This window comes from Acinonyx jubatus, chromosome C1 (genome assembly GCF_027475565.1).
Source record: "Acinonyx jubatus isolate Ajub_Pintada_27869175 chromosome C1, VMU_Ajub_asm_v1.0, whole genome shotgun sequence".
Taxonomy (NCBI): domain Eukaryota; kingdom Metazoa; phylum Chordata; class Mammalia; order Carnivora; family Felidae; genus Acinonyx; species Acinonyx jubatus.
Window position 1 is genome coordinate 6,678,673 of NC_069381.1, and position 27,851 is coordinate 6,706,523.

The window sequence follows — 27,851 nt, forward strand, 5'->3', positions numbered from 1 at the left end:
GCGCGCCGAGTCAGGGGGCGGGCCCGCGCCGGCTACAAAGCGGCGAAGGTCACGGCGCGAGCAGGCGCGCGCCGCCGCCCCGCGTCCTGCTTGCGGCCCGCGGCCATCGGCCCCCGCCACCCAGCGGCCCACGGCCCGCCGCCCGCAGCCCGCGCGGGGAGCCATGGAGGGAGTGAGCGCGCTTCTGGCCCGTTGCCCCACGGCCGGCCTGGCCGGCGGCCTGGGGGTCACGGCGTGCGCCGCGGCCGGCGTGCTGCTCTACCGGATCGCGCGGAGGTGAGTGCGCGCGGCCCACGCGGCCTCGACCCGCCGCCCGCCGCCCGCCCCGGCCGGCTCCGGGGCCGCACGGCGCCTCCCTACCCGCGAGGCCGCGGCGTGGGGGCGGGGGCCCGGCCCGTGTGCCCCCGCGCGGAGACCCATTCTGCACGCTTGCGTCCCCGGGGTGGGGGCCGGGTTTGGAATCTGGGGTCGGGAAGCGGCCGGGGTGGAGGGGTGGGCCCAGGGGATCCCAGGAATGCGGGGCGGACGACGACAGCCAGCGCGTGGGTTACAAACTTCCTCCCCCACGGAGACGCGTGCCTGCCGAGCCGCGCGATCTGCAGGGCCGCCCCACGCCCACTTCGGCGCCCGACACCCGCGGGAGATTCCAGCGGAGATCGGACTGCGCGGTTTTCCACCTTCAGCCCAGCTCCCTGCTCCTCGGGCGCGCTTTGGGGTGGCAGGGCACTAGCCGGCACTTTCTGGTCTGCATACGCGGTCTCAGGCGTTGTTCTGATTTCACGGGGGCCCGGTCAGAGTCACAACCCCTTGCTCTCTCTAGAGAAGGAAGCTGAGGGACAAAAGAGCTAAATTGCCCCTAATTAGAAGAGCCACCGTGTGAACCGAAGCCTGGCCCTGGAGCCTGTATTCCTAACCCCTGGGCGATACTGCCCCCAAGAGCTGGAAAGCCTGATGATACTCTTAAATGGGCTGGGGCTGCTGCTGTGCTGAGCTGGTTCGATAGTTGCCCCAGCCCGTGGCAGGGCTCAGAGATCATGCTGACCCCCATATTCAGAGCTGGCCTCTCTGATGGGGCCCCCAAGATCAGGGATTAAAAAGCTTAGTGGCCTCCTGCTTCGGCAGGGCCTCAGGAGCAGCCCAGCTGTTTCCCCATCTGATCCAGGCTCTCAGAGGACGGGGGGGGGGGGGCGGGGGGGGGGGGGGGGGGGGTTGTGCGAACGTTCTGGGGACAGAATGGGATCTGCAAGGGACCTGCAGAGCTCGGTTATGAGGTGAGAGAAGAGAAGGAACTTGCCTGCGGTCATGTAGCAAGCGGCTAGAGCTGGGATTTGAACCTGGGCAGTCTGGCTGTTCTTCCTTAATCACCGCTATGTACTGCTTCTCACCCAAGGGAGAGAGAAGTGAGGGTGACTGAGTCACAGGCTTCCTGGAGGAGGAAGGGTAGGAGGGACATCAGCTGCATCTGTAGGATGAGCCAGACTGGCAGGCCGAGGAGGGGGTGGCCTCCCAGGGGAAGATAGCTGGGATTGAAGGAGCTCCCAAGGGGGCCTCTGACACCCCACGTCTCCCAGTGTCCCAGTCGCTGTGCAGTTTCTGGAAGCGCGGCCAGCGGGTTCAGAGTGGTCATTTTATGCAAGGGAGCTGAAGTGCAGAGGCAGGTGGCCATTTGCTCTGCTTCCCAGGGCATGTGGACAGCAGAGCAGAGGCCAGGGCCCGGTTTGTCTCCGGGACGCCGCTGCCTCCCAGTTACACTGGGATGGAGCGAGTTGCGCTCAGGATCAGGGCCTGGGCCAAGCTTCAGTTGTGTTCCGTGTGGCTGAATTTTGACTGGGTTTGCTCAGTGTCCCTCGAGCTGCTATGATTGTTCTCAGGGGTGCTGTCTCCCCGCCCGGGCCGGCAGCCACGGCTTTTCCTCCCTGGGAGTCTGGAGACTTGGTGCAGTGCTGGCCAAGCTGGTTCCGAGGGGAGCCCCGAGGGTACCTGGAAGGCCTTTCACTCCAGCAGCACGACACCAGGGTGTCACCGTGTGGAATCGGGACCTCTTGGTTGGGCTGAGAAGGACCAGACCTTTCCCAGGATGCTCTGAGATTTTCAGAAAGCATTGGCTTTTGTCTGGGCGTCATAAATTGGCCACTGTCACGATTCACAGGCAAGACCAGGCTTGCAGAGACTGAGCCCTTCTCCCTCCGGCAGGGAGAACGCTGTGACTGGGGAGCGTTGGCTTTGGCCGCACCATGGGTTTTGAATGACCCTCGGGAGGTCATGTGAGAGTTGTTTCTGGAAAGTGACTTGGCCAGGTGGGTGTTTGTGGGCTCAGCAGTGGCGGAGATGACAGAGGGATATAGAGGGAAGACCGCCCCCCCCACCAAGCCTAGGGGAGAGGCCAGTTCCCTCCCCAAAGGGCTGCAGCCCTCCCAACGCCACAGTCTTTCCCAGATTATCGTCAGTAACTCACTGCTGACAACCCGCGGAGGCACCTGCACACTGCTACCTCGAGAAACCCATTCTCCAGATGAGGAAACCAGGGCTTGGAGGAGTTGCGCTCCTGTCCTCCAGTGCCCGACTGTTAAACAGCAGATCCAAAGGGGCGCCTGGGTGGCTCAGTTGGTTAAGTGTCCGACTCAGCCCCTCATCGAGCTCTGCGCTGATGGCCTTGAGCCTGCTTGGGATTCTCCGTCTCCCTCTCTCTTTGCCTCTCCCCACTTTCACCCTCTCTCCCCCTCTCTGTCTCTTTCCCTCTCTCTCCAAGTAAATAAATAAACTGTTAAAAATATTAAAAAACAAACAACAACAAAAGGCAGCAGATCCACTCTAGCCTTTCAGCTCCTAACCAGGCCCCACACTCGCCGAGCACACGCGGGAGGCCAGCACTGTCAGCGTGGGGTGGGAGCCCGACTTACACTTCCGTGGGCTTGCTGGCCCTGCCTCCACGTGGTCATGATGGCTCCTGGGGCCTCCCCCACCCCAGACCCCCCACCTCTGGACTCTGGGGCTCAGCATTGTGTCCAGGGTCCATCTCGTGCCAGCTCCTGCCTGCTCAGGGCCTCAGGGGCCTCCCCTCCCGTGGTGTTTATTGCATTGTCCACTGGTGTTTGGAGACCGAAGAGAGCGGCCTCCTGGGTTAAGTAGCAGAGCCTCTTCCTGGCCTCCAGAGTCCCCATTTCCCGCCCGCCTCTGGCCACCCTCATGGAACCGCATGCCGGCTGCGGGGCCCCGCTCCCTGGAACCCCGCCGGGTGTCCCCTCCCCCTCTGGGCCTGGCAGTCCCGACTGTTTGAATGCCACCTGCTCACTTTGCCCTGCTGACCATTCTTTAGGATGATGGCAAATGCTCTGCTTGTCGGCCTTTCCTGTGACATCTGTCACCAGCTGCCCCACGAAGTTGCTGTTCTTGTCCTCTTGTCCAGATCAGAAGTGGAGAGCTGTGCCTGTTTCTGGCTCTCAGACACCTCGTATGTGCTCCGTAATCACAGGTTGCACCGAGGGGAAGGAGGGCAGTCGGCCGTCTCCAGGCCAGGTCTCCCCTGGGAGAGGTGGCCCCGGGGGCTGTCTTGTGTCACAGGACTGCCGTGGATCTCCCTGAGGTTTGCCTTGAGGCTGAGTGTGAGGCCTTGGAGGCCCCGGGCAACACCAAGTTGCCTTTTTTTTTTTTTTAAGTTTATTTATTTTGAGAGAGAGCGAGCGTGAGTAGAGAAGGGGCAGAGAGAGGGGGAGAGAGAATCCCTCTGTGCTGACGGCAGAGCTCGAAGTCACAAACTGTGAGATCGTGACCTGAGCCTGGATCACGAGTCAGACACTTAACCACCTGAGCCACCCAGGCGCTCTGACACCAAGTAGCTTTTCGGCGCTGCTGGTGCCGCAGCCCAGGAGACACCTGCTCGGTGGGCAGGGTCACGTGTGTTGTCCATTCAAGGCACAGAGGAGCAGGTGAGGAGCCTCCTGGGGGTCCAGCAAGGACCCCCTCACCTGTGAGGCTGTCCTGGGCTGTCCTCTTGGGGCCCTTCGAGAGGCTAACCTCCTGGTTCCTGAGGGAACCATCCTGACTCCTAGAGACGGTCTTCCAGACCCCACCCAGCTGATGCACGGTGCCCAGAGTCAGAAGCTATATATATGCCAGGCCCCTCCTGGGAGGCTGGGTACTTCTCACGGCCTGGTGGGAACATTGACACGACAGTCTTCCCCAGACTCGAAACCCCCTCGGATAGGGATTAAGCCCCATCCCTGTGTCTCCTCCATGCGGCACCGTGCTGGGCTCACAGCAGGCGCCCAGGACCTAAAGCTGCATCCCTCCGATGGCGGGCTCCCTCCTACAGCAGACACCCCTGCCCCCATCTGTAGGAGATGGCAGGATGCCCGGGCATGAGCTTTGTTTTAACTAAATGCGCGTCGGGGCTGATGGGGCAATACCATGGTCGGGGTGGGGTGTGTTTGGGACCTGCGGAGGGGTGGGTCCAGAGCATGTAGCTGCCCCTTTCCCCTCCCAAGGGGCCCACCCTGCTCCTGGCCGCTTCGGGTCTCCTCTGGCTCCAGCAGAGCCCGGGAGCTCAGCACGCGGGCGGCAGAAGCTGGGTGAACCCTTCCAGATCCTCCTGGCCGCCTACCTGCTGGGACCCAACCTTCCCCCCAAGGCCGCCTGGCCAGGGACCGTCTCAGTCTTGCCTGTGTCACAGGGATGTGCCGTCTTGTTACCTCAGAACTCCTCCCCGGCTCAGAGTGGTGCGTCCGAGAACCTCCCTGGACTGGGGGTTGGTGGCTGGGGGAGAAGCGGTTTGGAGATTTTATGAAGGGACCTGGGGGGACCTCCTGAGCAAGAGCAGGACCAGCGCTAAGCTGGCTCAGAACAGACCCCACCCTCCCATGTCAGGCCTGGTACAGGTAGAGGTGGAGGTGGGCGCAGCCCAGGTCGGGTCTCACACGTGGAGCCCGAGGAGAGGCGTCGCTGGTGGGGGAGCCGACTCGGGCCCGGTGTCCGAGCGCTCGCTGGCCCATCCGCCGCTCCAGGCCCCGGACCCTTTCGGGGCTGGCTGTGCAGGAACTGTGGGGGAGGACTCGGTGGCCCGTGGACCCCCTCCTACCCCCCCCACCCTCATCGCCACCCTGGACAGGGATTACCACAGGCTAAGAGTGACAAGCTAGAGCCACTGGCCCCCGGGACCAGAGCTAATCCCCTGCCTCCCCTTCCTGCCACCCGCTTCCAGGCCAGGCTCATTTCCTGAGCAACAGGGCTGGAGGTTCAGAGTGGAAATGATGGCTTCCTGGGGCAGGAGGGGCTCCGGGGGCTCCCTGGGCCCAGAGCCACAGGTCCTGATGGCTTGCATGGGTTCCTGGGGCCTGTGTCTTTATCTCCTGCCCAGCTCTCTCTTTATTCTCAGACCTCTAGCTCCTCTGCTTGGCTTCTCTCCAGAGGCTGAGTGTGTCGTGGAGGGATGTCGAGGAGGCCCGTGGTGAGAATGGAGGGAGCCGGGGGTCAGGTGAGAGGTTTCTCACCCTGCATCGTCACTCACTGGGACGTGCCCCCCCCCCCCCCCCGCCCCGCGCTATGACAAAGAAGCCTGTAAAGCAGGTGCAGATCACAAAGAGAAAGCCAGAGTGCCAGCATCCAGGCAGAGCGGGTCTCCCCGCCTCTCACCTTGCCTGGCGCCGCCTTCCACTGCTCTTAGCATGGAGCCCAGGGACGCTGTCACCTTGCCTTGTGCCAAGCAGCTGCCGGGCTCAGCACTTTCCTAAACTCCCTGGTTTACCCTCTCGGCAGCCTCCCTTCGGGGCAAGGCTTATCGTTATCTCCATTGGCCAGATAAAGAAGTGGACGGTCCGGGAGGCAGATGCCTTTCCGCAGAAGGCCACACCACAAAACCATGACCGCAGTGCCACACTGCCCACTGCTGCCGTGGCCAGGCTTTGCTCTGGCCTCTTGCTGTTGACAAGATGCGGCGGTCCCTGGTCCCTCATGAGGGCTTTGGCCTGAGCAGGGGCAGGGAGAATGCCGCTGTGGTTGCTGGGGGTGATCCAGGGTGCCCTCTGTGGACCCTGGGGCTCCTCCTTGCGGCGCCTGGATGCATATCCTCCTCTGCCCCCCTCCCCTTCTCACCATAACTACCACTTACTGGGCATTTAGACTGGCATTACTTCCAGTCCTTGACATGCTCTTGTGCCCGGTTGGCAGGTGGTTAAGACTGAGGCCCGGACAACCCTCATAACCTGCCCGTGCTCAGTGGGGGGTGATGGAGGGGCACGGCCAGGAGGCAGCTGCGGTGTCAGGAGCTTCCTTTGAGGCCCCCCACAGGCCCGGGGACAGGAGGGTGACAGAGCTGGCCCTTTGCGTCGCACAGCACCTTTACGTGTCTCGTGTCAGTGGATGGTTATAACACATGGATGCACAGGTCCTGTGACCGCTCGCGTTTTGCAGGGGCAGGCCCGGCTGGGAGAGGAGGAGCCTCCTGGGGCTCACATCTAGAAGCTGGCAGAGCCAGGACTCCTGGGGTCGTGCAGCACGTGTGGTGCGGCTGCCCAGGACGTTAGGGGCCCAGGCAGCGCCCCAGATCTGGAGGTGGCCTCTGGGGGACGACAAGGGGGATCAGGAGCCATGAGGCCGGGACCCCAGGGCTCAAGCAGTTGCCACCCATCGCCTGCATTGTTTCTAGATCCCTGGGACTGGAGGCGTTCGTTGGGCAGTTGCTGTACTCCCCCCTTCCCTCCCCCTCACCCCACCCTGCAGCCAGTGAGGTGGGTGGAGGGGCCCAGAGCACAGATCCCCCAGTGTCTGGGCCGGGATTATCCTACAGCCCCCACCTGTCACCACATGTGTGGCCAACGAGGGCCACTGTGGATTGCCTGCCCTATCCCTCCAGCAGAGAGGGTTGGCTCCAGTCTGAGCAGCTGTCCCTAGTCCCCGCCCCTCAGCCTCCTTGACCTTACCCTCTTGGGGTTTTTTTTCATCTTTGGAGCACAGGAGGCTCCTGCCGTCTGCAAACTCCCTGAGGAGCACTGTTTGCACAGCCCAGGGACAGGCTCAGGAGGTCTTCGGGCCTTGGGAGGGCAGTCCTCGAGCCTGGTCACTCTCGGCCCTGTGGCCTGGCAGGTTCTGGTCCGCGTTGCCCCCGTGCCTGAGCCTCAGGATACCAGGGGCTGGTGCCACGGTATCTGGTGCGTCTTCAGCTGTCCCCCGGCGCTGGGAGGGAGGAGGCCAGGCTTCGCCTGGAGGCCTGAGGAGACGCTGTCCCCGCCTCGGCCTCCTTGTGGCCAGCACTCAACCTGCAGCCCAGCCCCTCGCCTCGTCACTTCTCCCGGCTGCGGCGTCTTCAGCTCCGGGTCCCCCGTCCTACTTCCCCATGCTTTCTCTGGTCCCCATAGCACGGGTGGCGGCGCCCTCCCGGCTGACCCCACCGTGTCCTCGCCACAGGATGAAGCCGACGCACACCATCGTCAACTGCTGGTTCTGCAACCAGGACACGGTGGTGCCGTACGGGAACCGCAACTGCTGGGACTGTCCGCACTGCGAGCAGTACAACGGCTTCCAGGAGGTACGGCCGGGTGGGGCCGGCGGGGCCGGGGGCCCAGGCAGCTGGTCCAGTGTCCCTGCCACGAGAAGCAGCGGATCAGGGTTCAGACCGAGATGTTTCCGGCTCTGCGGCCCATCCACCGCTTTGCCTTAGACCAGGGGTCGGCAGGCTTTCTGCAGAGGCCGGATCGTGTTTTCGGTTTTGTGGGCTGTCCTTGCAGCGGCCCTGCTCTGCCAGGTGGTGCAGACCTGAAAACTCGATGCACAAACACGGGCGGCCGGCCCACGGCAGGATTCCGAGGGAGGGGGCAGGCCGCACTCGCGGCGTCTTGCCTGTCGGGCTCCCCGTGAAGCTGCTTTAAAAGAAAGTCTTCCGCCGCTGCTTGTAAAGAAAGGGGGTGTTTGGGATCTGCCGCCACTTCCCCCGGGGTGTTGCCGGACGGGGGGCATCCGTGGCGGCTCTCCTGAGTCTCTCTCCCCGCTGCTGACTCGGGTCCCCTCCCACCCCCAGAACGGCGACTACAACAAGCCGATCCCCGCCCAGTACCTGGAGCACCTGAACCACGTGGTGAGCAGCGTGCCGGGGCCCCGCCCCCCCGCGCAGCCGCAGCAGTGGGTGAGCAGCCAGGTGCTGCTGTGCCGCAGGTGCAGCCACCACCAGACCACCAAGATCAAGCAGCTGGCCGCCTTCGCACCGCGTGACGAGGTGAGGTGGGCACGAGGCGGGGCCCCGGCCCCCTCCCCCTCCCCCCGCTGCACCGGCCCCACGTTCCGGGTGTGTTATTTCTTCCGTCCCCGTTGGAACACACTTCTCGCCCTCCCTCCGTCTCGCGGTTGCTGCTGTCCTGGGGCTCCAAGCCTGGGACGTCATTGTAGAAACCCCAGTGCCTGCCAGAGGGGCGTGTCCCAGGGCAGGGGGAGGTCGGGTCCTTGGGCGCCCCACGCGGGCCCTCTTGGACCAGTCCTGTCCGCGTCCCTGAGTCCGTCTTGTCCACTGGCCGGGCAGGCAGTTTGCCCTGCAGTTCCGGGGAGAGGAAGATAGGGGAGCAGCCTGGTGTTAAGAGTTCGCCCCCCCACCAGGCCTCGCCCGCCCCGGGGGTCCCCTGACCGCAGGAGAAGAGCCCGGCTGAGGCCCAGAGACTGTGGCTTTCCCATGATCCCGCCGGGAGGGGAGGAGGCAGGGGGAGACCGGGAACCTGCATAAAGAAGGGAAGGCGTGTGCAGTTTGGCAAGCAGAGAAGCTTTTGTGGCACATTCGGTCCCAGCCAGAGATCAGACCGATAACTCTCCTGGCCACTGCAGACTGAAATGTTCGGCTCCCCTGGCAACAGGGAAGGAGAGGTGTGTTGCTGCCTCTCTGGGAGAAGGGGGTGTGGGACTCGAATCTTCTGAAATATTCCTGGAGCCCAAAGAACCCTTCAGCTCCCACTGAAGCCCTTGGTTCTCTAGTGTTTTCTGGACCCTTGGTCTTAAGCACACGGGCAGGCCTCTGCCTCCATCTAAGTAGCGTCCACCCGGAGCTGGGTTCTCCCTTGGCTCACCTGCCCTGCTGGAGCTCTTGGGACCCGGGAGCGGAACCTGAAGCAGGGACCGCATCCCGAGCTCCTGGCCTCCAGGTGTATCCTGTGCGGCAACAGGACTCGGCTAGAGTGGCTCCTGTCACCTCTGGGCCCCTGCTGTGTGTCGGCTTCTGGGCCAGGCCTCACTCCCCGTGGCCAACATCGCCGCAGGCAGTAGGAGGCCATCGGTCCTGTTGGGCACGGAGGAAGCGGGTTGTGAGTGGGCACGACTTATTCGTGGTCACCGCCCTTGTAAGTGAACCCAGATCTGACCTGCTCGACACGAGCACCCCCAGGGGCCCCCCCAGGACCCTGAGCCTCTGTCGTCCCCCCCCCCCCCCCCCCCCCCCCCCCCCGCAGGGCAGGTATGACGAGGAGATCGAGGTGTATCGGCACCACCTGGAGCAGATGTACAAGCTGTGCCGGCCCTGCCAGGCGGCCGTCGAGTACTACATCAAGCACCAGAACCGCCAGCTGCGTGCCCTGCTGCTCAGCCACCAGTTCAAGCGCCGGGAAGCCGACCAGACCCACACGCAGGTTGGAGCAAGGCACCCCACGGGGCGTTTGGGGAGTCACGGCCCTTGGTTTTGTGCAGGAAACCCCTGCTGGGGGGCTGAGCCCCCCCGAGACTGCAGGCAGCTCTTCAGAGCCGAGACCCTTTTCCTGGAGGCAGTAGCCTTCCCCCAGGACCCCTTTCCCAGCTGTTCGCAGGCCCCTTCGTGCCACTGGCCTGAGCAGGTATCCCAAGAAGAGTGGGTCTGTGTTGTAATACGCACATACGGTTTTTTCAAATTTTTTATTTTAAATTTGTTTTTTTCAACGTTTATTTATTTTTGGGACAGAGAGAGACAGAGCGTGAACGGGGGAGGGGCAGAGAGAGAGGGAGACACGGAATCGGAAGCAGGCTCCAGGCTCCGAGCCGTCAGCCCAGGGCCCGACGCGGGGCTCGAACTCCCGGACCGCGAGATCGTGACCTGGCTGAAGTCGGACGCTCAACCGACTGCGCCACCCAGGCGCCCCTCAAATTTTTTAATGTTTGTTTATTTTTGAGAGAGAGACAGACAGAGCATGAGTGGGGAGGGGCAGAGAGAGAGGGAGACACAGAATCGGAATCAGGCTCCAGGCTCCGAGCCGTCAGCACAGGGCCCGAGGCGGGGCTCGAACCCACAGACACGAGATCATGACTGAGCCAGAGTTAGAAGCTTAACCAACTGGGCCACCCAGATGCCCCAATACATGTGTATTTGTGCGCTTGGGCCAGGGGTTGTGAGGGTCCTAGTGGACCCGGGCACTTCTCTGACACAGGCACACGCTCCCCCCAGCACCCTTCGTGGTGGATACCCCCTGAGGCCCTGTGACTCCCGTCTACAGCTGTGGAAGCCAGACTTGGAGTTCGAGAACTTGCAGAGGGCTGGGCGCCAAGACTACCTGGCCAAAAACTTTTTAATTATCACTATACTTGGTTAATGGAATGTTCTGGTTTAAAAAACCTGAGGTAGTATGCTTCAGATTCTGTGTCTCCCTTGCTCTCTGCCCCTCCCCCACTCGTGCTCTGTCTCTCAAAAATAAACAAAACGTTAAAAAAATTTCAAAAAGCCTGAGGTAGTAGCAAGTGGATTTAGAAGTAAAAACCATCCCCTGCCAGAGACGTTCCTGCCCAGATGTGCTCTGTGTCCAACTGGCATGTGGTTTCCAGTCTGAGCGCCAGGTCCCTGACCGCGAGGCCACACCACCGGCCCGCACGGCCGGTTTTGCACAGCAGGACACTGACCTTCAGCTTCCCCCCCTCACCACTGTGTTCCTAGACCAAACAGCTCATTTTTTGTGTTTTTTTGACTGGGTTTTTTTAACTTCAGTTTGGCCGGAGTTCTCTTCTCTGTTTATTGCAATTCCACTGAAAATCACACTAGGAATTTCTGAGGAGAACCTGATGAAATGATTAAAAAACTTATTTGAAAGAAACCCGATCACCCTACCACCAAAAGGGTTTCTCTGAAGAACGTGATAGAGCAGTCCCCTGCCGGCCGGGGTGACTTCCCCAGCGGGTGAAGGCCAACAAAGGAGGCAGATGAGTGGAACCCAGCAGGAAACCTAGAGACCAGGCTGGGATTACGTAAGGGTTTAAGGCGTGAGGAAGGCGCTGCCTCTGACCATCAGGAACCAGGTGGACTCTTCGGCGGGCGCTTGGGGGCGCTGGCTGGCCAGGCCCTCGTGCAGAGTGGGCACCAGGAATGGCTGTCGGTGGCTCTGGCCACCCCTCCGACCGGTCTTTCTCCCTCAGAGCTTCTCCTCCGCGGCGAAGGCCCCGGTCCAGGTCATTGTGCTCCGCGCCCTCGCCTTCCTGGCCTGCACCTTCCTGCTGACCATCGCGTTCTATGGCACCAGCAACCCCTTCGCCCCAGAGGCCATCCTGCCCCCGGCCCTGCCGCCTGGTGGCAACAGCTCGGCCACCCCTGACAACGGCACTGCCCCCGGGGTCGACGGCTGGCAGCAGCTGCTGGGTCTGCTGCCTGAGCACGCGGCAGAGAAGCTGCGGGAGGCCTGGGCCTTCGGGCAGAGCCACCAGATGGGCGTCGTGGCCCTGGGCCTGCTCACCTGCCTGCTGGCCATGCTGCTGGCCGGCCGCATCAGGTGCGTGTGGGGCCGCGCAGGGCCGGGACTCGGTGGGAGGAAACGCGCTCGGGTTGAAGCCGAGAGGCTCTGCTGGGCACACGGCCCCACGCTAGGCTCTGCGGTGTGGCCGAAGCCAGACACGGTCTCTCTTCCCCGGCAGCTGGGAGTCTGAGGGGCGAGAGGAAGACAAGTGGCCTGCCTGAGAGGGAGCGATGGCACCCAGAGCCAGCCTGCCCCTCACCGCTGTGCGCTTGGGCCTCGTGGCGTGCTTTCGTCCCCCTCGGGTGATGACAGTCACCTGCCTCTGCGGTCGTCGGGGGTCCGGGTGGGGCCCTTGTGCCCCTGTGCGGTTGCAGACCCTGTAATGAGCGGCTTCCGTGTTGGCTCAGTGGCTCTGAGGGAGGTTCGGTTGTATAGACTGGGAGGAACTGAGCTGCTCAGCCGTGCAGCGTGGAGGTGTTGGAAGTGGGAGTCCGAGGCTCCCCGCTCTCCTCTTGGCCCTGGACTCTGTCCTCTGAGCCGGGTTGGGGGGGGAGTGGACACAGGAGGGAGGGAGGGTTCTTGTCCTGCTGCTGGGGGCCCTCACCGCCGCCCCCACTCTGCCCCACAGGCTCCGCAGGATCGACGCCTTCTCCACCTGCCTGTGGGCCCTGCTGCTGGGGCTGCACCTGGCAGAGCAGTACCTACAGGCCGCCTCGCCCGGCTGGCTGGAGACGCTCAAGTTCAGCACCACATCCCTGTGCTGCCTGGTGGGCTTCACGGCAGCCGTGGCCACAAGGAAGGCGACAGGCACGCGGAGGTTCCGGCCCCGAAGGTCAGAGAAGCAGCAGTGACTGCGGGGGGGAGGACGGACGGACGGACGGGCCCAGAGCAGGACCCCTGTGACTTGCGTCTTTGTCACCTGCCTCACTCTTGCCCCCGCCCAGCCTAGAGCGCCCCCCCCCCCCCCCCCCCGTGCTTTCCAGCACCAGCAAGCCACCCTCCCCGCCCACTCCCCAAGTGCCCTAGAGCCACCCACCACTGCCGCACCTCTCTGGCCAAAGAGCCCATCACTGCCCCCAGACTGGGACACGGTGGCCCACGCGACCTGCCTCTGACCGGGGGCCTTGGCTGGCAGTGCAAAGAGGCCACGCCCCGGTCCTGAGCAGGCGGTGGGGGTCAGGTCCCTGCTGCCTGCTGCTCCTCTCACTTTGCCCCATCTCAGGGGCTGGTGACAGTGGCTGCGGGCTGGGCCCTTGCCGTGTGGCCTGACTACTCGGGCTGCTGGGCATGGGCGGGTGCTGTTGAGCAGGGGCCAGAGCAGAGCCCCCCACCCTGTCTCCACGTCACTTCCCCGGTCTGTCCTTTCAGTCCTGCCCACTGTCCAGCCAGCCCTCACGGAGCCGGGGACCCAAGAGGACACAGGGCTCGCCGCCGCCGCCCCTCCACCCCCCCAGGATTCATAGCTCAATTCCTCCTCCAAGACCTTCCTGAGACCCATTGTCCCTCAGCCTCCTGCCCTGGGAACAGAGAACACGGTTCCTGGGTCCAGACTGGCCACGGGTGTGTGGGGCAAGGCTCTCCTCGCAGTGGGCCGTAGAGAGGCCCACTGGCCCTGTGGTCAGCAAGCGTCTTAGCAGCCAGGCCGTGGGGGGGTTCGCCCGGCTGGGGTTCTGAGCAGTCTTACTCGTCTGTGATTTGGGCACTGCTGGGGGCCAGACGGAACCAGGGCACGCATGCGCTGCTCCCTCTTCCGAGACGCACCTGGCTCTCCCCTGAAAAGGCAGGGCTGCAGGGGCTGGGGTGAGGCCTCCTGAGCCAAGGCTGCCCTCGCTGGCTGGCAGTGGAGACCCGAGTGCCCTCGGCCTGCTCCCCCACCCCATGCCTGGTACGTCCCGTCTCCTCCTCTCGCCCCCGCGGGATGCCTGGGGAAAGTTCTCGCTCCCTACGGGCAGCACAGGGCAGGGGCCCAAGAGCGACACACATGGCAGCAGGTCATTTGTCACCTTGTCCCTCTCTGGCCTGTCACCACCCTCCTGACCCCTGGAGCCCCTCGTGGAGGGTGCCGGGCCTCCTGCCTTGTGCTTCCCTGTGAGGCACTTTCCTTTCTGTGGGTCAGGCGGGAGGGTAGGGACAGTGCTGACCCAGAGTCACCGCTCCAGGGGAACAGGGCTGCTACTCAGTAGCTGTGTGGTCCCGGCCAGGCCCCTGCTCTTCCCAGTCTCCGGTTACCATCTGGGAAATGGAAGGTGGGCCTCTCTCCAGGGTCTTTGAATACTGACCTTGATGTGGATACGTGCAGAGGAAGCACTTAGCCCGGGGCACTGTCTCTGAGTGTCCTTCCCCCCCCCCCCCCCCCCCCCGACCTGCGCTGGCAGCAGGCGGCCCAAGGCTGTCTCCATCCAGACATTCTGCCCTCTGCTGACCCCACATTGGGCCCCAGATCCCTCCAGGGCCGGGGTGCCCTGCCACTCGTCACTCTGAGTATAAGTCTCCCTCCAGGAGTGACCCCGTGCTCTCCCCTTTACAACACATCAGAGCCCGGGGAGGACAGAGGCAGATTCCATGCATGTGAGGGTCACACTCGGCAAGGGGCCACCAGCTAACAGCCCGACGGGCCCCTCATGGGGCCTGAGCCCCACCGTCATGGTCCTCGTGTTCCTGGGGCCCTAAGAAGCCAGCCCCCACCACTCATGCCCAGCCTGGCATCCGGATGGGTCTGGAGCAGCCCCCTTAGCCGTGTGGCCTCAGTCAGTGCCCTGCCTGGCTGGGCTCTGCTTGTTCTCTGTAGAGGGCGAGGCGCTAGGTGACTGGCAGAGCCTGCTGGGCTGGGGCGGTGGGGGGGACTGCCCGTCCGCCTGTCCCTTCTCCCCGAGTCAGCCTGCCTGAGGGGGGAGAGGAGGCGGCAGGTACCGGGCGGACAACTGCTGGTCTGATGGCAGAGCCGCCCTCTTGTGTGGATCCCCTGTTCTCAAGGAAACTGATGGCGTGATGCTAATTACTGCTTTTCTTGGCGTTGAGTAGAAGCAGGACATCTGTGTGTATGTGTGTATTTAAGTTAAATTATTTATAATAACCATAACCGGCTCTCGTGCTGGCCAGGAGCCCCTGCCGAGCAGATGTCTCTCCTGCCCTCTCCGGGGACGGAAAGACGCCCTCGTGAGCCGAGCCTCGTAGGAGGGAGGCTTCCTGCGCTTTTTAGAGTTTTGTGTGACTTTTTAAAATTACGTGTCTGTCCTTTAAAGTTCATGACCTGGAGCATATTCCCAGCGCCTTCTGATGTTACTGGCAACAGCTGAGGAAGTGCAGGCATCACTGGGATCATGGCTTATTAACTGGAAGTGTGTTGCCCCTACCGAGGACCTCTGTCCCCTCCACTGGGGACGACTGTCAGACCGCCTGGGGTCGGGGTGACCGTCTCCAAGACGCGAGGGAGGCCCCCCCTGGCTGTCCTCTCCCTCGGCGTCCGGGGTCCCCGCCACGGGCTGAGCCACCGCCTCGACGCACCTGCCCGGGAGGAGCCCGTGTGCCTTCTGTCCGTGACTGTTGCGCAGTGTCTTGCCCTCTGGTCGTGTAGTAGAACCGTGGACGATTGGCCGGTGACGCTTGCTGTAACCGTAACTCCTGGCCGTAGATGTCTTGTTTTTCATGCTGTATTTTCAATAAATGCCTCCGGGACTCTGCTTTTACCGGCGGCCGTCAGGTACCATGTCTTTTTTGTTTTTTCTTTCACGTTCCTTCAGAGGTTTCTGTGCCGGGGGCAGGGGACTCGGGGGTACAGGCATGCCCACGGGGGGTCAGATTTGGGTGCTGGCGCCGTGGGCATCGGGCGGCTCCGGGCCTGGCTGCCCTCACGTGCCCTGCTGGGTCGTCTTTTCCTCCGTCTCAATAAACTGCTACGTAAAATGTAGTTCTCTCTCTCCTTCTGCTCCCGTCTCGCACTGGGATTGGGTCGAAAAGGACCAGACAGCCCCCTCAGTGTCAGATGGGACACGGTACAGCCTCCTGACCTGTCCCAGAACCCGTCTATCCCAGTGAACGTAGATTTGGACTCAGGGCTGAGTGCCTCTCTGAGACGGGGTGCGTGGGTGCAGGGTGGCCGGGGTGGGGGAGGGAGGAGGGGGCCTTGCCAGAGGAAGCTTCGATACTTGTGAGCTCTCCGAAGCCTGGCAGAGATTGGGCTCTTTTACGGGAGGTTCCCAGGGACCGTCCGCCACAGAGCCACGATGGGAGCTCGCTTGGCACTTTATGAGGATCTGCTGGTTGACTGATGTCACTGCGTGTCACGGCAAGAGGGGTCAGACCAAAGAACTGTCTCCTGCTCGGTGCCAACATTCTTAGTGGGATCAGAGATTGGGAACAGCACCTGTGCCAGATGGATGAGAGACTGAGCTTTAAGCACTGGGGTGGCGGCCCCAGGTGTGAGCAGGATCTGGGAAAAGCAGGGAAGAGCCGGAAAGACGCTGGAAGCCTCTCCTGGGCACAGCTGACCACTTCTGGACCCCGCAGCCCACCTTGGAGCCTCTCCCCTCACTCGCTGGTTACCGGGGGTGGGTGGTGGGGGCGGGTGCAGGAAGCCCAGCGCAGGGTCCTACCGCCTGCCCGACGGGCACTGGCGAGCCCTGCCCCCGTTGCATCCTCTGGGAGGTGCAGGCCCCGGCAGGGGACGGCTTCACACGTGATCAGAGCAAGTTGGCCAACGGTCCCAGGGCATCTTCAGTGAGTTCAGTGTCCCTTCCTCCCCCAGCTAATCCCCGAGGTGGTGGCGCCATTCTGCCATACGGTGTCACTGCTCTACAAATGATGACACAAAATCCTGTTCTCTGTTAAGAGGCAGACTCTATCCCAGCTGTTGTGGGGGTGGGGAGGGAGGTGTCAGACAGGCTTGGGCAGGACAAAGTCAGCACGTGGAGTGCGGGCACGTCCAGCCTGGGGTTGTCCAGACCCTTCTGGTGATTGGCTTGATGAGTTCCTGCCTCGGTTTCCCCATGTCCCCCAGATGCAGGGCCCCGCCCTTGGTTCTGACATCCAGGTAGTCTCCTGGTGCTCCCGGAAGGCATGAAAAGGTCCCATGATTCTCTAGGAGGGCAGCAGCAGACCCCACACTTGCCTCGTAGTAAGGGGTGTTTAAGGGGGTGGGGGTGAGAAGTAGCGAGCAAGTCAGTGGAGTGGAGTGTGGCTAACAGCACCCTGAGAGTGTGGTCGTGATGGGCCCAGGGCGGGTCCCTTAGGCCCCCGGCTCTGCTGCAGGGCCTGAGCCAGCCTGCCCCTCCATCGGCACATTGTCCATGGCCCCAATTGTCCCTTGGCACTGAGGTAAGGCTGGACCTCCCCCAGCTCCGTCCAGACGGCAGACTAATGTATTAACTGCCTCCGTCCCCCCCCCTCCCCCCCATAATCGGTTGCCTTAATCAGAAGCATGGTTGACATTCTGGCTTTTGGGGCCACCGGGTCCCATTGTGTGATCTCTCCCATTCTCGAGTTAAAGAGACACTGTCACCTTCCGTCTTTTGGGCAGCCTTGCAATCGTTGACGGGTCTTCTCTAAGCTGGAGTTAGGCTTGCGTCCCGCAAGAGCTCTTCCCCGGGGAGTCCCCAGCCTGGCCGCCCCCACCCCCTCCGCTCCGCAAGGGGCTTTAGAGGAGCGTCCCAGACCAGAGAGCAGCAGTGGGGTTCCCAGAGGCCGGCCCCGGGGAGCAGGGGGCGCCTTGAGCTCAGCCGTCCTGTCAGGAGGCTCTGGGCACGGAGCACAGAGTGGCGAGGGGGAGCCCGAGGTTTGGCCTTTTACTGAGCGCCTGGCACGGGGGTCGGGCGTTCTTGCTTCAAGGCGAAGGGTCGGCATGAGGTTGGCAAGGGCGACAGTGTCACTTTAATCCCGAGACTCGTAGTGGAGCTAGTTTGCTGTGAGGCTGAGTGGGACCCGAGGGGGCATGCCGGGAGGGGTGGGTCACGCTGGCACCTCCCAGCCACCCGCTCCTAATGGCGTGACTGTGGTCGAGCCGCTCCTCCGCTTCAACTAACGCACGCCTCCCTGGGACCCCGACTCCGGCCCCACCTGGCACCAGGGGAGAGGGGACGGGACCTGTGTGGAGGCCACCTCCAGGGCCTCCCGGGGCTGACCCTCCTCTTCTCTCCCGCGCCCGACGGGCTCCCGCAGGTGTTTCCCGAGAGACTCGGCCGGCCTTTTCCCCACGAGCCCCGGTCTGGCCGTGCCCTGCCCGAGCGCCACCGGCCCTTCGCCGTCTCTGTTCATCCCCACGCCGCCCGGCTTCCTGCCGCTCGCCAGCCAGCAGCTGTTCCGCTCGCCTCGACGGGCCTCGCCCTCCTCGCTGCCGGGCCGCCTCAGCCGGGCCCTCTCGCTGGGGACCATACCCTCCCTGACTCGGGCAGGTAAGAGGCGCTCCAGCGTGGGCAGGCGGGGGACACGGGGGCGCCCGCCCAGCACGGGGTGGGCTGGGGGCGGGAGGTGGTTAGAGCTCCTGCTGTAGAGACGGGCAGAGCTGGGGTCAAACCCCAGTGCATCCGCTCAGTGGCTGCCTCCGGTCAAGGGTCTTCACCGCTGTGAGCCTCAGTTGCCCTCAAAGAAAACGAGGGCAGTGGTAGAGTAGAACCTGCCCCGGGGGTGTCTGGGGCAAGCGAGGTGACGCGTGTAAGGTTCCTGGAAGAGCAGCGGGCACCCGGTCGACGTCCACGCACGTTGGGGGCTGTCTCTTCCCACCATTCCCGCTGTTACTGTTGCTGCTGTTGTTCTGAGACCCTGGGGGCTGGAAGATTTGCCCCTAGCCTTTTGGTGTGACCCAGGGGGCCGGGGGTGGCTCGGGTCCGCCACATTTATCGAGCGCTGGCTGCACGTGGGCTCTGGTGTGGCTGAGACCCACCTGGTCCTTGTCTCAAGACCCTCTGTCTCCTCCTTCACCTTCTCTGGTGGAATCTTCCTGGGAAGTCCGTTGCAAATCAAATCCAGTTTTTCTTTCCTCATCGCCCTCAGCTCTTTGGGAAGCCACTTGGCCAGACTGGGCTTTGCCTCTTCCTCCGGGTGGGTCCTGGGGCCTGGCTCCCAGGGTAGCAGCTTTGGGGGTGGGAAGCCGCCGTGAGGAAGTACCCCAGCCTCCAAGAATATGGGCGGCATCTGGGTTAGAGCAGGGTTGGTAGGGGCGCCTGGCTGGCTCAGTCAGTTGAGCGTCCGACTTCCGCTCAGGTCGTGATCTCCCACGGTTCGTGGGTTCGAGCCCCGCGTCGTGCTCTGTGCTCACAGCTCGGAGCCCGGAGCCTGCTTCGGATTCTGTGTCTCCCTGTCTCTCTGCCTCACCCCGGCTCACTCTGTCTCTCTCTCTCAAAAGTAAACATCGAAAAACAAAAAACAAAACAACGGGCTTGGTGACCTGCGGTCAGGGTCTCCTTTGAGCCCCTCGGCAGCTCGGCCAGGTTGGGGGCTCCAGCTCCAGTCAGGTGCCCCTCTGAGCTCCCGTTTCTTACCCCCATGACTTGCCCAGGGTCCCCCTGCAGCTTGGAGCTGAGCTTTGTGCCTGAGCTCAGGTTCCTGGCCCTGTCACGTGCAGGTCAGCGGCCTCCCGCATAGGGGGTGGGTCGTACCGCAGGAGGAACGGCTCAGATGGTGGGTGGGATCCAAGGTGGGATTGCCCTGAGTCCAGATGCCTGGACTCCAGATAGTTCTGTGTAACCAGACACGAGCTGACTCCTCCTCTGGGAATGGTCATCCAGCAGAGTTCCTGACCCCCTGCCTGTGGCCCTGGAGCTGGTGGGACCTCTGTGGTCAGTTTGTGAACAGCATCTAGGGGTGTGGGGGCGACCGTGGAACTCCCTGGGTGTGGGAACCTGGGAGGCCCAGCAGCTGAGCCGTTCCCCCGGAGTGTTCTCTAGAACTCTCCATCAGGCCTTCAGGTGGGGATGGGGCTAAAGGGGCCCAAGGTGGGAACAGGGGCCCAAGCTCCCAGGACTCTGTGGGACTAGCTGGGTTCAGATCCTGCCAGAGCCCTCTGAGGGCCCTCTTGGGGAGAGAGGTGCCAACTGCAGAGGACAGCAGTCTCATTTTGCTCTTTATGTAAAGAATTTTTTTTAATATTTACTTATTTTGAGAGCCAGCGTGAGCAGGGGAGAGGCTGAGAGAGAGGGAGAGGGAGATTCCAAGCAGGCTCCACACTGTCAGCACAGAGAGCCTGACACAGGGCTCGAACTCATGAACCTCGAGATCATGACTTGAGCTGAAATCAAGAGTCAGACGCTTAACCGACTGAGCCACCCAGGCGCCCCTTGGTTTTTGCTCTTTGAAAAAAGGAGGGACGCCTGGGTGGCTCAGTTGGTTGAGCATCCAACTTCGGCCCAGGTCATGATCTCACGGTTCGTGAGTTCGAGCCCCGCGTCGGGCTCTGTGCTGACGTCTCGGAGCCTGGAGCCTGCTTCGGATTCTGTGTCTCTTTCTCTCTCTGACCCTCCCCCGTTCATGCTCTTTCTCTGTCTCAAAGATAAACAAACATTTAAAAAAAAAAATGAAATAACTGGGGCACCTGGCTGGCTCAGTCAGTACAGCATGCGACTCTTGATCTCCGTGTCGTGAGTTCAAGCCGCACGTTGAATGTGGAGCCTCCTTTAAAAAAAAAAAAAAAGACCAGTTAATGTCCACAGGGTGCAAGGCAGGGACCGGACCTCCGAGAGGCACCTTCCTGCTCCTCCTGTTCCCTGTAGAGCAAACGCAGGGTTGAGAAACTGAGGCCTACCACCACCGCCCCTCCCTCTGGAGAAAAGCCCAGCAGCTGCCAGTCTGATGGGGGCAAAATGAGGGGGCTCAGACTTGCCCAGCTGTAAGCCAGGCTTGGTGATAATACACACGTCATGGGGTGGTTGTGAGCACCCGATGTGGCAGCCAAGTGCCAGGAGCCAACAGCTGGGAGCAGCCAAGCAGGCCCCCAGCCCGTGACCCTGGGAGGGTCTAATATGGACAGCTGTGCCTCCGGGCTGAGGTAGGCATGATATCAGGGAAGCTTCTAGAACAAAGCCCTCAGCAGACACGACTGCTGGCGTTAGTATGGGATGAGAACACCCGTAACAGCAACGACCAGAGGCTTAGCTCCTCCAAGGTGGCTAAAGGCCATTTTGCTTGTACCCCGAGTTGATAGTAGGATGGCTTTCCTTGTTTCCCCTGAGCAGAGACGTCTTTCTCTGTCCCCGGTGGCTCTTGAGTAGAATGTGGAGAGGGGAGATGCCTGGGGCGTCGGGAGCTGCCCTGCCCTGGGCCCGACACTCCTGGGAGGACTCTCCGTACTCACCCACCAGGACAGCAGAGCTGAGGAGCTTCCATTTCAGACCCCTTGGGAGGGGTGGGTGGCATCCCACCCACCGTGGAGGACCCACGGTCTCCCTGTTGCCCTGTGAGGTGTGAGGCAAGGGGACTCGGGAGCAGCCCCACCCCAGGGGCAGCAGGGCAATTCTGTGGACACAGGCTGGTCTTGGAACGTTCAGTGGTCGGAGGGTGGTTCAGGGGACCCCAGGGTCCCCACTGCCGGGGGCCATTAACGAAGCGTTTCTGCAGCTCTGGCCTGAATCTGTGTCCCTGGGCCTTATGGGGGAAGGGGCGGGGGGAAGGGGTAGGCAGCGTGCTGTGACCAAGGGACCCTCAGAGCCCCAAGGGTGGTGGAACAGCAGTTGCTCGTGATGGCACACGGTGGTCGCTGGATCTTTCCACACTCGGCTCTCGGCTAAGCGCTGGGGGAACACAGGGTACGTGGGGTGTAGTCTCTGCCCTTGGGGTGCACATGACTGAGGAAGAGCAGCGTGTTCAGTGTTCCCTGAGGGGCAGCGCAGGCCGGCAGGCACAGGGTAGTGGAGGGGCAGGCAAGACCCCAGAAAGAGCAGGCTATGGGGGGAGAGGGTGGGTGTCGGTTTCTTTATCCCTGAAACGAGAGCAGGCCAAGCAGATCTCCAACAGTAGTTCAGGGAGTCTGTCGAGAGCTTGTGTTTTCGAGAAAGTTCGGCCTAAGTGACAAAGGCTGGATGTCAGCAGCACGGCGGCTGGAGAATGGAGAGGGCGGGTGGCTGTCATTACCACGGGCCTGACCTGTCCCCCTTCTGTTTCCTCTCCAGACTCAGGGTATCTGTTCAGTGGGAGCCGCCCACCGTCTCAGGTGTCTCGATCTGGAGAGGTTCCTGTTCCAGGTAAGGAGGACAGGGAAGTGTGGGCCAGGGTTTCCAGAGCATCCTATGGGATGGGACGGCAGCCTGGTTAAACATGAGCTTTGGGGTCCCACGGGGTTCTGTGTTCGAGTCTCAGTCCTGCGCCTCCCAGCTCTGCGGCCCTGGGCAAGTGACCAACAGCCCTGTGCCTCAGTTTCCTCTAGTTTCCTCCTCTGTGAAACGGGCGTGGTGGTTTCTAGGATTAGCTCTAATGCTGTCACCCTTATCAGTGATGACTGGTGGAGACCACACTCGGGATTAGCTGAGTTAGCTGACCGAAATTAAGTCAGTGCCCTCGGGGGCGGGGGGACGCGGCTAAGGGTCTGAGATCCTCTCCCTTCCCGCAGCTCCTGGCAGGCTGCCCTCTCTCCCCAAGTTTTGGTACAGCCTCATCTTTCCTCTCTGGTTAACAGAGGAAAAGCACCGGGAACCACGCAGCCGTATCAGGGATAACGGTGCCGGTAGCAAACATTCAGCCTTGTTTTCATTCCTACCGTAAGCTGTCGTTTCTGCCGTCCTGCCCTCCAGATTACTTCTCTCTCCTGTCGGGATGCTGTGCCTCGTCCCCACTCCCTTCCCCGGCGCCCTCCGTGGCCGGCTCCGTGGCCTCCAGCTCTGGCTCTCTGCGCCACCGCAGGCCCCTCATCAGCCCGGCCCGGCTCAACCTGAAGGGGCAGAAGCTGCTGCTGTTCCCGTCGCCCCCCGGGGAGGGCCCCAACACCCCCAGCAGCTCAGACGAACCCTCGCCCCACAACGGCAGCCTCTTCCCCATCGAGCCGCCGCACGTCCCACAGAGATCGCCGGCGCAGGACACGAAGCTCACTGTGGGTACGAGCCCCCCCCCACCCCCCCGCCACCACCCTCCCAGGAGGTGGGAGAGCCCAGCGGGGCCGTGACGGCGCCTGTGGTCATGTGCGGCGCTGGGACGGCCCTGCAGGCGGCCACACAGGGCCTGTCCTTGCTCTTACTGAGCGTGTGCAGCCACTCCTCCCAAGCTCCAGACGCTCCTGGCCTGGCTTCTGGTGACCTTGAACGCTCCAGGACATGGCCTTCCGTTGGCTGATTTTATTTTCTTCTTTTGCAATTGACCTTGAGAGTCCTCTGTTCCTTGGGATGGGTCAAAAGCACGTGATACCGTGCTGGGCTGCATGTGTCTGGTCACACATGTTTTTGTTGTGCTCAAGTGATGCTCTGTACAGCATCTTTAAATTTTTAAAATTAGGCTTCAGCGTTTAAAATTTTGAACTTTCACGTTAACGTGTGGATTTCCTGTGTCTCTTACAATGTCGGAAGGCCCGGCCACAGCGGGTCTGAACACTGGCCAGACAGGTGGAAGGATGGGTTGAGATCCCAGTCCCAGCCTCTGCCACCCCGTGCCCCGCCCTGTGCCCCCAGAAGCCTCCTTGTGGCCGCCGTCCGCCTGTTGGCGACCGAGTTTGCTGCTGCGCATCTATAACCAGCTCCCTTCACGGCAGCCACGTAGCCGGGATATGAACGAGGACCTGGCCTCCCCTTGCCCGGGGTAGGGCAGGTGGGCTGGGACGGGCACGGCTGGCCACATCTGAGGACTGTCCTGGGATTGGAGGTAGAGCCGGCCCACGTCTCTGCCTGGGGGTGAGCCGTGAGCACCCGCTGAGACACCTCTTCTCTGCAGACATGAGGTCGATGCCAGAAAGAGGCAGTGCCTGCAGCAGCCGCTCCATCAAGAAGGAGGATGATTCCTCTCAGTCCTCCACCTGCGTGGTGGACACCACCACCCAGGGGTGCGTGGAGGAGGCCGCCGCCTGGAAAGGTCTGTGCTCCGATTGGGAGGGGGGCGGGGGAGGGGCGGAGGGGCTGTGGGTCCGCAGCCACGGTCATCTGGTCCGTCTGGGACCCTGAGAGAGAAGGCCCTTCAGGGCCCTCGAGTGACAGAGGGCAACTAAAGAACCCACCCAGCGCCTTCTAGGTCCAGCTACCGCCCGGCGTACAACGTGGCCACCCTGGGATCAGGCCCCATCAGCAGAAGGTCATAGGGAGCTGTTTATGTTTAAGACAAAATTTTTTTTAATTTTTTTTTTAATGTTTTTGTTTATTTTTGAGACAGAGCATGAGACAGAGGAGGGGCGGAGAGAGAGAGAGAGAGACATAGAATCCAAAGCAGGCTCCAGGCTCCGAGCTGTCAGCTCAGAGCCCGACGCAGGGCTCAGACTCATGGACTGTGAGATCGTGACCTGAGCCGAAGTCAGATGCTTAACCGACTGAGCCACCCAGGCGGCCCCCAAAAAATTTTTTTAATTTTTTTTTTTTTTTTTTGAGAGAGAGAGACTCAGAGCAGGGGAGGGGCAGAGAGAGAGGGAGACACAGACTCCGAAGCAGGCTCCAGGCTCCGAGCTGGCAGCACAGGGCCCGATGCGGGGCTCGAACTCATGAGCTGTGAGATCATGACCTGAGCCGAAGTCGGACGCTTAACGGACTGAGCCACCCGGGTGCCCTGGGAGCGGTTTACATTTACCAGAGTTAACATTGCGTAACAGTAAAGACCTAGGTCCTCGGCTCTTCCAGCCACGTTTCAAGTCCCCATTGCCCTGTGTGGGCAGTGCCTCCTCTGCGCCAGCACAGATATGGGGGGAAGACGCTGGCCAGAGAGCCTGGCGCACCGTGGGGCTAGTGCGGGGCTGCAGGCACAGTATGAGGTCAAATCCTGGTTCCAGGTAAAGCACCAGGCACGCTGTGAGCACCCAGAGGCCAGCACAACTGCCGGTGTCCCCAGGGGACACGCGTGTGGAGAAGATGGATGGACAGTCACGAGGGGAGTCTTTCTGCAAAGATGGTTCCCTGTCTCTGGAGCCGACAGGAAATGGGTGCTGTCCCCAGAGCACAGACCTGGGGCGGGAACCCCGGTCCGGAAGCCTGGGCGGGGTACTGCTCCTCTAAAGTGTCTCTTTTCTGTCTGTAAAGTGGGGGTCATGCCCCCAGGCCCCCTCATGGGGTACGAGTACAGCACACCCAGTCCTCGCCTGGTGGCACGGGCTCAGGAGACGAGGTGCCTTCCGGGAGGCAGGACTTGGCCCACTGACCCTAGATTCAGGGGTCTTTCTGGGCAGGGAGGCTCCTGGGAGCAGGGCCTCGGGCCCCACAGCTGCATTTCCGGTGGGCTGGGCCCGTGGGCTGCTGCACGGGGACCTTTTAACCGGGTCTCTTCGCTCTCTCTCTCAAAGGTCGTGTCGGGCCCTCCCTGGTCCGGGGCCTCCTGGCCGTGAGCTTGGCTGCCAACGTTCTCTTCACTTCGGCCTACCTGTACCAGGTCCTGCGCTGACCCGCGGTCCGCGGCCCCCAGCGCCCGGAGGGGCCTGGAGACGCCCAGGTGCACGCTGCTTTCACCACTGCCGGCCTCAGAGCCCCCCTGAGGGGCTCCGCCATCCTCGCCAGGGCCTTTGACCTCGCTGGGCCGGTCCTGCCTTCGGGACCCCTGCACCTCACCTGGCCGACCGCAGGGCTGAGCGTGTCCGTGGGGTCACTCTCCTCCCTGCCCGTCTCCTTGGCCGAGATCAGTTGCGTTTGGTGCTGACCCTGATCCTGAAGCCAGGGATCCCCGAGGGGCCATGGGGCCCTGCGGTCCCCTCCCTGCCACCCGGCCCGCCCGGCGGGAGTGCCACTACTGTAGCTACAGCGGGAGCTGGCTGCCTCTGGACCCTGTGCTGTGGGGCTGTGCCCGCATCTCGTACTGTATCTCCCCATCCCTCTGCGGCTGCCTCGGCTTCCCTGGCGGGGGGGGGGGGGGGGGGGGGGGGGGGAGGGGGAGGGGGCAGGGACGGTCCCTGTGTCATTCGCTCTCGACCCTGCCCGGTGAAGAACAGACCCCTTGGGCAGGCCCCCTTGAGGACGGGCATCAGCTGCCCGTGTCTCCCCCCGTTCTACCAGCCCCCTGGCTCTCCTGGGTGGGCAGGCGGGTACTTGGGGTCCCCGGGCCAGGGCCCTTCGGAGTTCCAGTGTAAGCACCCTGCTGCCCCCGGCCAGCCTCCCTTCTGCCCGCTTGTGCCCCTATTTTATTACCTCTCGTGACCTTCCCGGGCAGCGGCCCGTTACCCCGAGAACACTACCCAGGGCCCACCCTGCCCCGCTTCCAGGCCTGCGCCTCTGGGCCCCTCCCTCGCCCACCGCCCACAGGGGCCTTGCTCAAGCCCCCAGCCTGCACTGCAGGACGGGCCCCGTCAACCTGCAAGTCTCCAGTGAGACCACTCCCTGCCCTGCCCCTGCCCCTGCCCCCCCATGAGCCCAGCCCCTCTCAGCCCCTGAGACCCTACTTTTCTCCCTTTCATTCTGCTGCCTCCATGGGCTCCGTGTGGCCTCTGTTTCCAGGCCACCTGAGCTCTCATTCCTTCCCACTCCGCCGCCCCCTCAGGCCCTGCCACTGCCCCTACAGCCCGGCCCCCTCCCCTCCCCACCCGTGCCGGGGTCCTGTCCCGCCCCCGAGAGGAGGAAGGAGGGCCCTTGGTCTGGCACAGGGAACCCCCCCACTGCTGTGAGGAGGGAGTGTGTGTGTGCATGTGGCCGTCTGAGCCCCGCAGCCCCTGCCACCCGGGGCCTCGCACACAGGTACCGGCAGCCTGTGTCTCACACAGGCATGTGCACCCGGGGAGGAATTGGCAGCCTTGGTGAATCCTGAGACTTGGCGGCTGGGGGCGGGTGGTGGAAGGGTCTTTATCATTCAGGGATAAAGTTTAATTTTATTTTTCTACACGTTTTTGCCAGGTAAGGCATTTTGCTGGTAAGCAGGATGCCCCCAGTTCTCCCTGCCAGGGAGGTTTCGTTTTTTTAAGCCTTGGGTGCTTTTTTAGTGATTTTTTTTACCATGTGGGGAAGGAGTCGCTCTGACTTTCCCTCGCTCCTCTTCCCCCCACTCCTGTCCTGAGAGCTGTTTCCCGCCCTGCCCCCCACCCCAGGACGTGGGGGGTGGGGGGGGCCAGGGGCCGCACCAGGACCCTGAGTCCAGCTGCCAGAGATGATTCCAACTCGAAGATGGTGCTTCTTGGCCCCCATTTGTATAGTGGGCACGTGTGTCCAAGTTTTTAAATTTTCTTTTTTGCCTAACAAAGCCAAACTCCATTCCCTAGTACCCTTCCTCTGTGGCTCTGAGGAAGCCCCAAGAGTGCCCTCTCCTCTCCTCGGCCCCTCCCGCCGGGGACCGCCGGTCCCCACACCCCGCAGGGGCCGGGGAGAGGCCAAGTGGGGAGGGGGGCTTACTTATGTTTTCTTTCAAACAAAAAAACACAACCTTATTTTTCTTTACAAAAGCAAAAAAGAAAAAAGAAAAAAAAAAGGGAAACCAAAAAAGATACCAACCTTTGAACTATACCTTAGTCCGTCTCGTCTGTTCTGTTCACTGGGCGGCTCAGGCCTGGGGGAAGCGTCCTGGCTGCCCTTGGAAGTCAGTTCACTCCTGCCTTCAGTACAGCGTTGAGGGTGGGGTCCTGGGGCTTCTGGCGGGGATGCGGGTGCAGCGTGCCGCCCCTGGAAGGCTCAGGGATTTGAACGGGAGACCAGCTGCGCAGGGCAGGCCTGCCCAGGAGGGGCGACCAGAAGCTTGCTGAGCAGGGAGCCAAGGACCGCACGAGCAAGGGCTCCGGCAGAGAGTGCTGACTGTCGCCGCAGAAAAGCCCATCTTAACCAGCAGTCCCCAACCTGACCCCAGAGCTACAGGGGCAACGGACCTTGTTTCCTGAGCCCCTTCGGGACGGCCCCCTGGTCCTCCCAGCAGCTGGGGCTCGGCATCAGCTCCTGAGGCTTCACAGCCCCCCAGGTGAGCAGACCCAGCTTCAGGCCCAGCCTGGGCAGGTGCAGGGTGGGCCTGGAGAAAGCAGTTGAAGGTGCCGCGCTGGACAGAGACTGAGCCCGGAGACTGGGGACAGGGCCCAAGGGGTGGGCCTCCTTAGTGTCCAATGTATGAGCTCTGCTTGGGCTGCCCGGTGACCACAGGGTCTGTGTTTCTGTGGGCTCAGTTTAACTCCAAAGTAACAGGTGAGGGGATGATCAA

General features: G+C 62.3%; 1 protein-coding gene across 4 annotated transcripts; it reads left to right on the forward strand.

The window, feature by feature from the left end:
* The first annotated feature begins 36 nt into the window (after positions 1–36).
* Positions 37–27,172, forward strand: TMEM201 (transmembrane protein 201). 4 transcript variants are annotated; one of them, XR_003420436.2, is made up of 12 exons: positions 37–276; positions 7,399–7,519; positions 8,009–8,203; positions 9,417–9,593; positions 11,338–11,687; positions 12,280–12,483; positions 17,805–18,037; positions 21,746–21,817; positions 22,364–22,663; positions 23,490–23,627; positions 24,529–24,736; positions 25,036–27,172. XR_003420436.2 is itself a non-coding variant. In XM_053206772.1 (11 exons), the coding sequence occupies exons 1-11, from the start codon at positions 164–166 to the stop codon at positions 24,549–24,551; spliced, it is 1,926 nt and encodes a 641-aa protein (XP_053062747.1). In that variant the 5' UTR covers positions 37–163; the 3' UTR covers positions 24,552–27,172. The 4 variants fall into 4 exon arrangements, 2 of the variants coding, with proteins under 2 accessions (XP_053062747.1, XP_026916296.1); XR_003420437.2 differs by having other exon boundaries at positions 24,529–24,678; XM_053206772.1 differs by having other exon boundaries at positions 24,529–27,172.
* Positions 27,173–27,851: the final 679 nt, after the last annotated feature.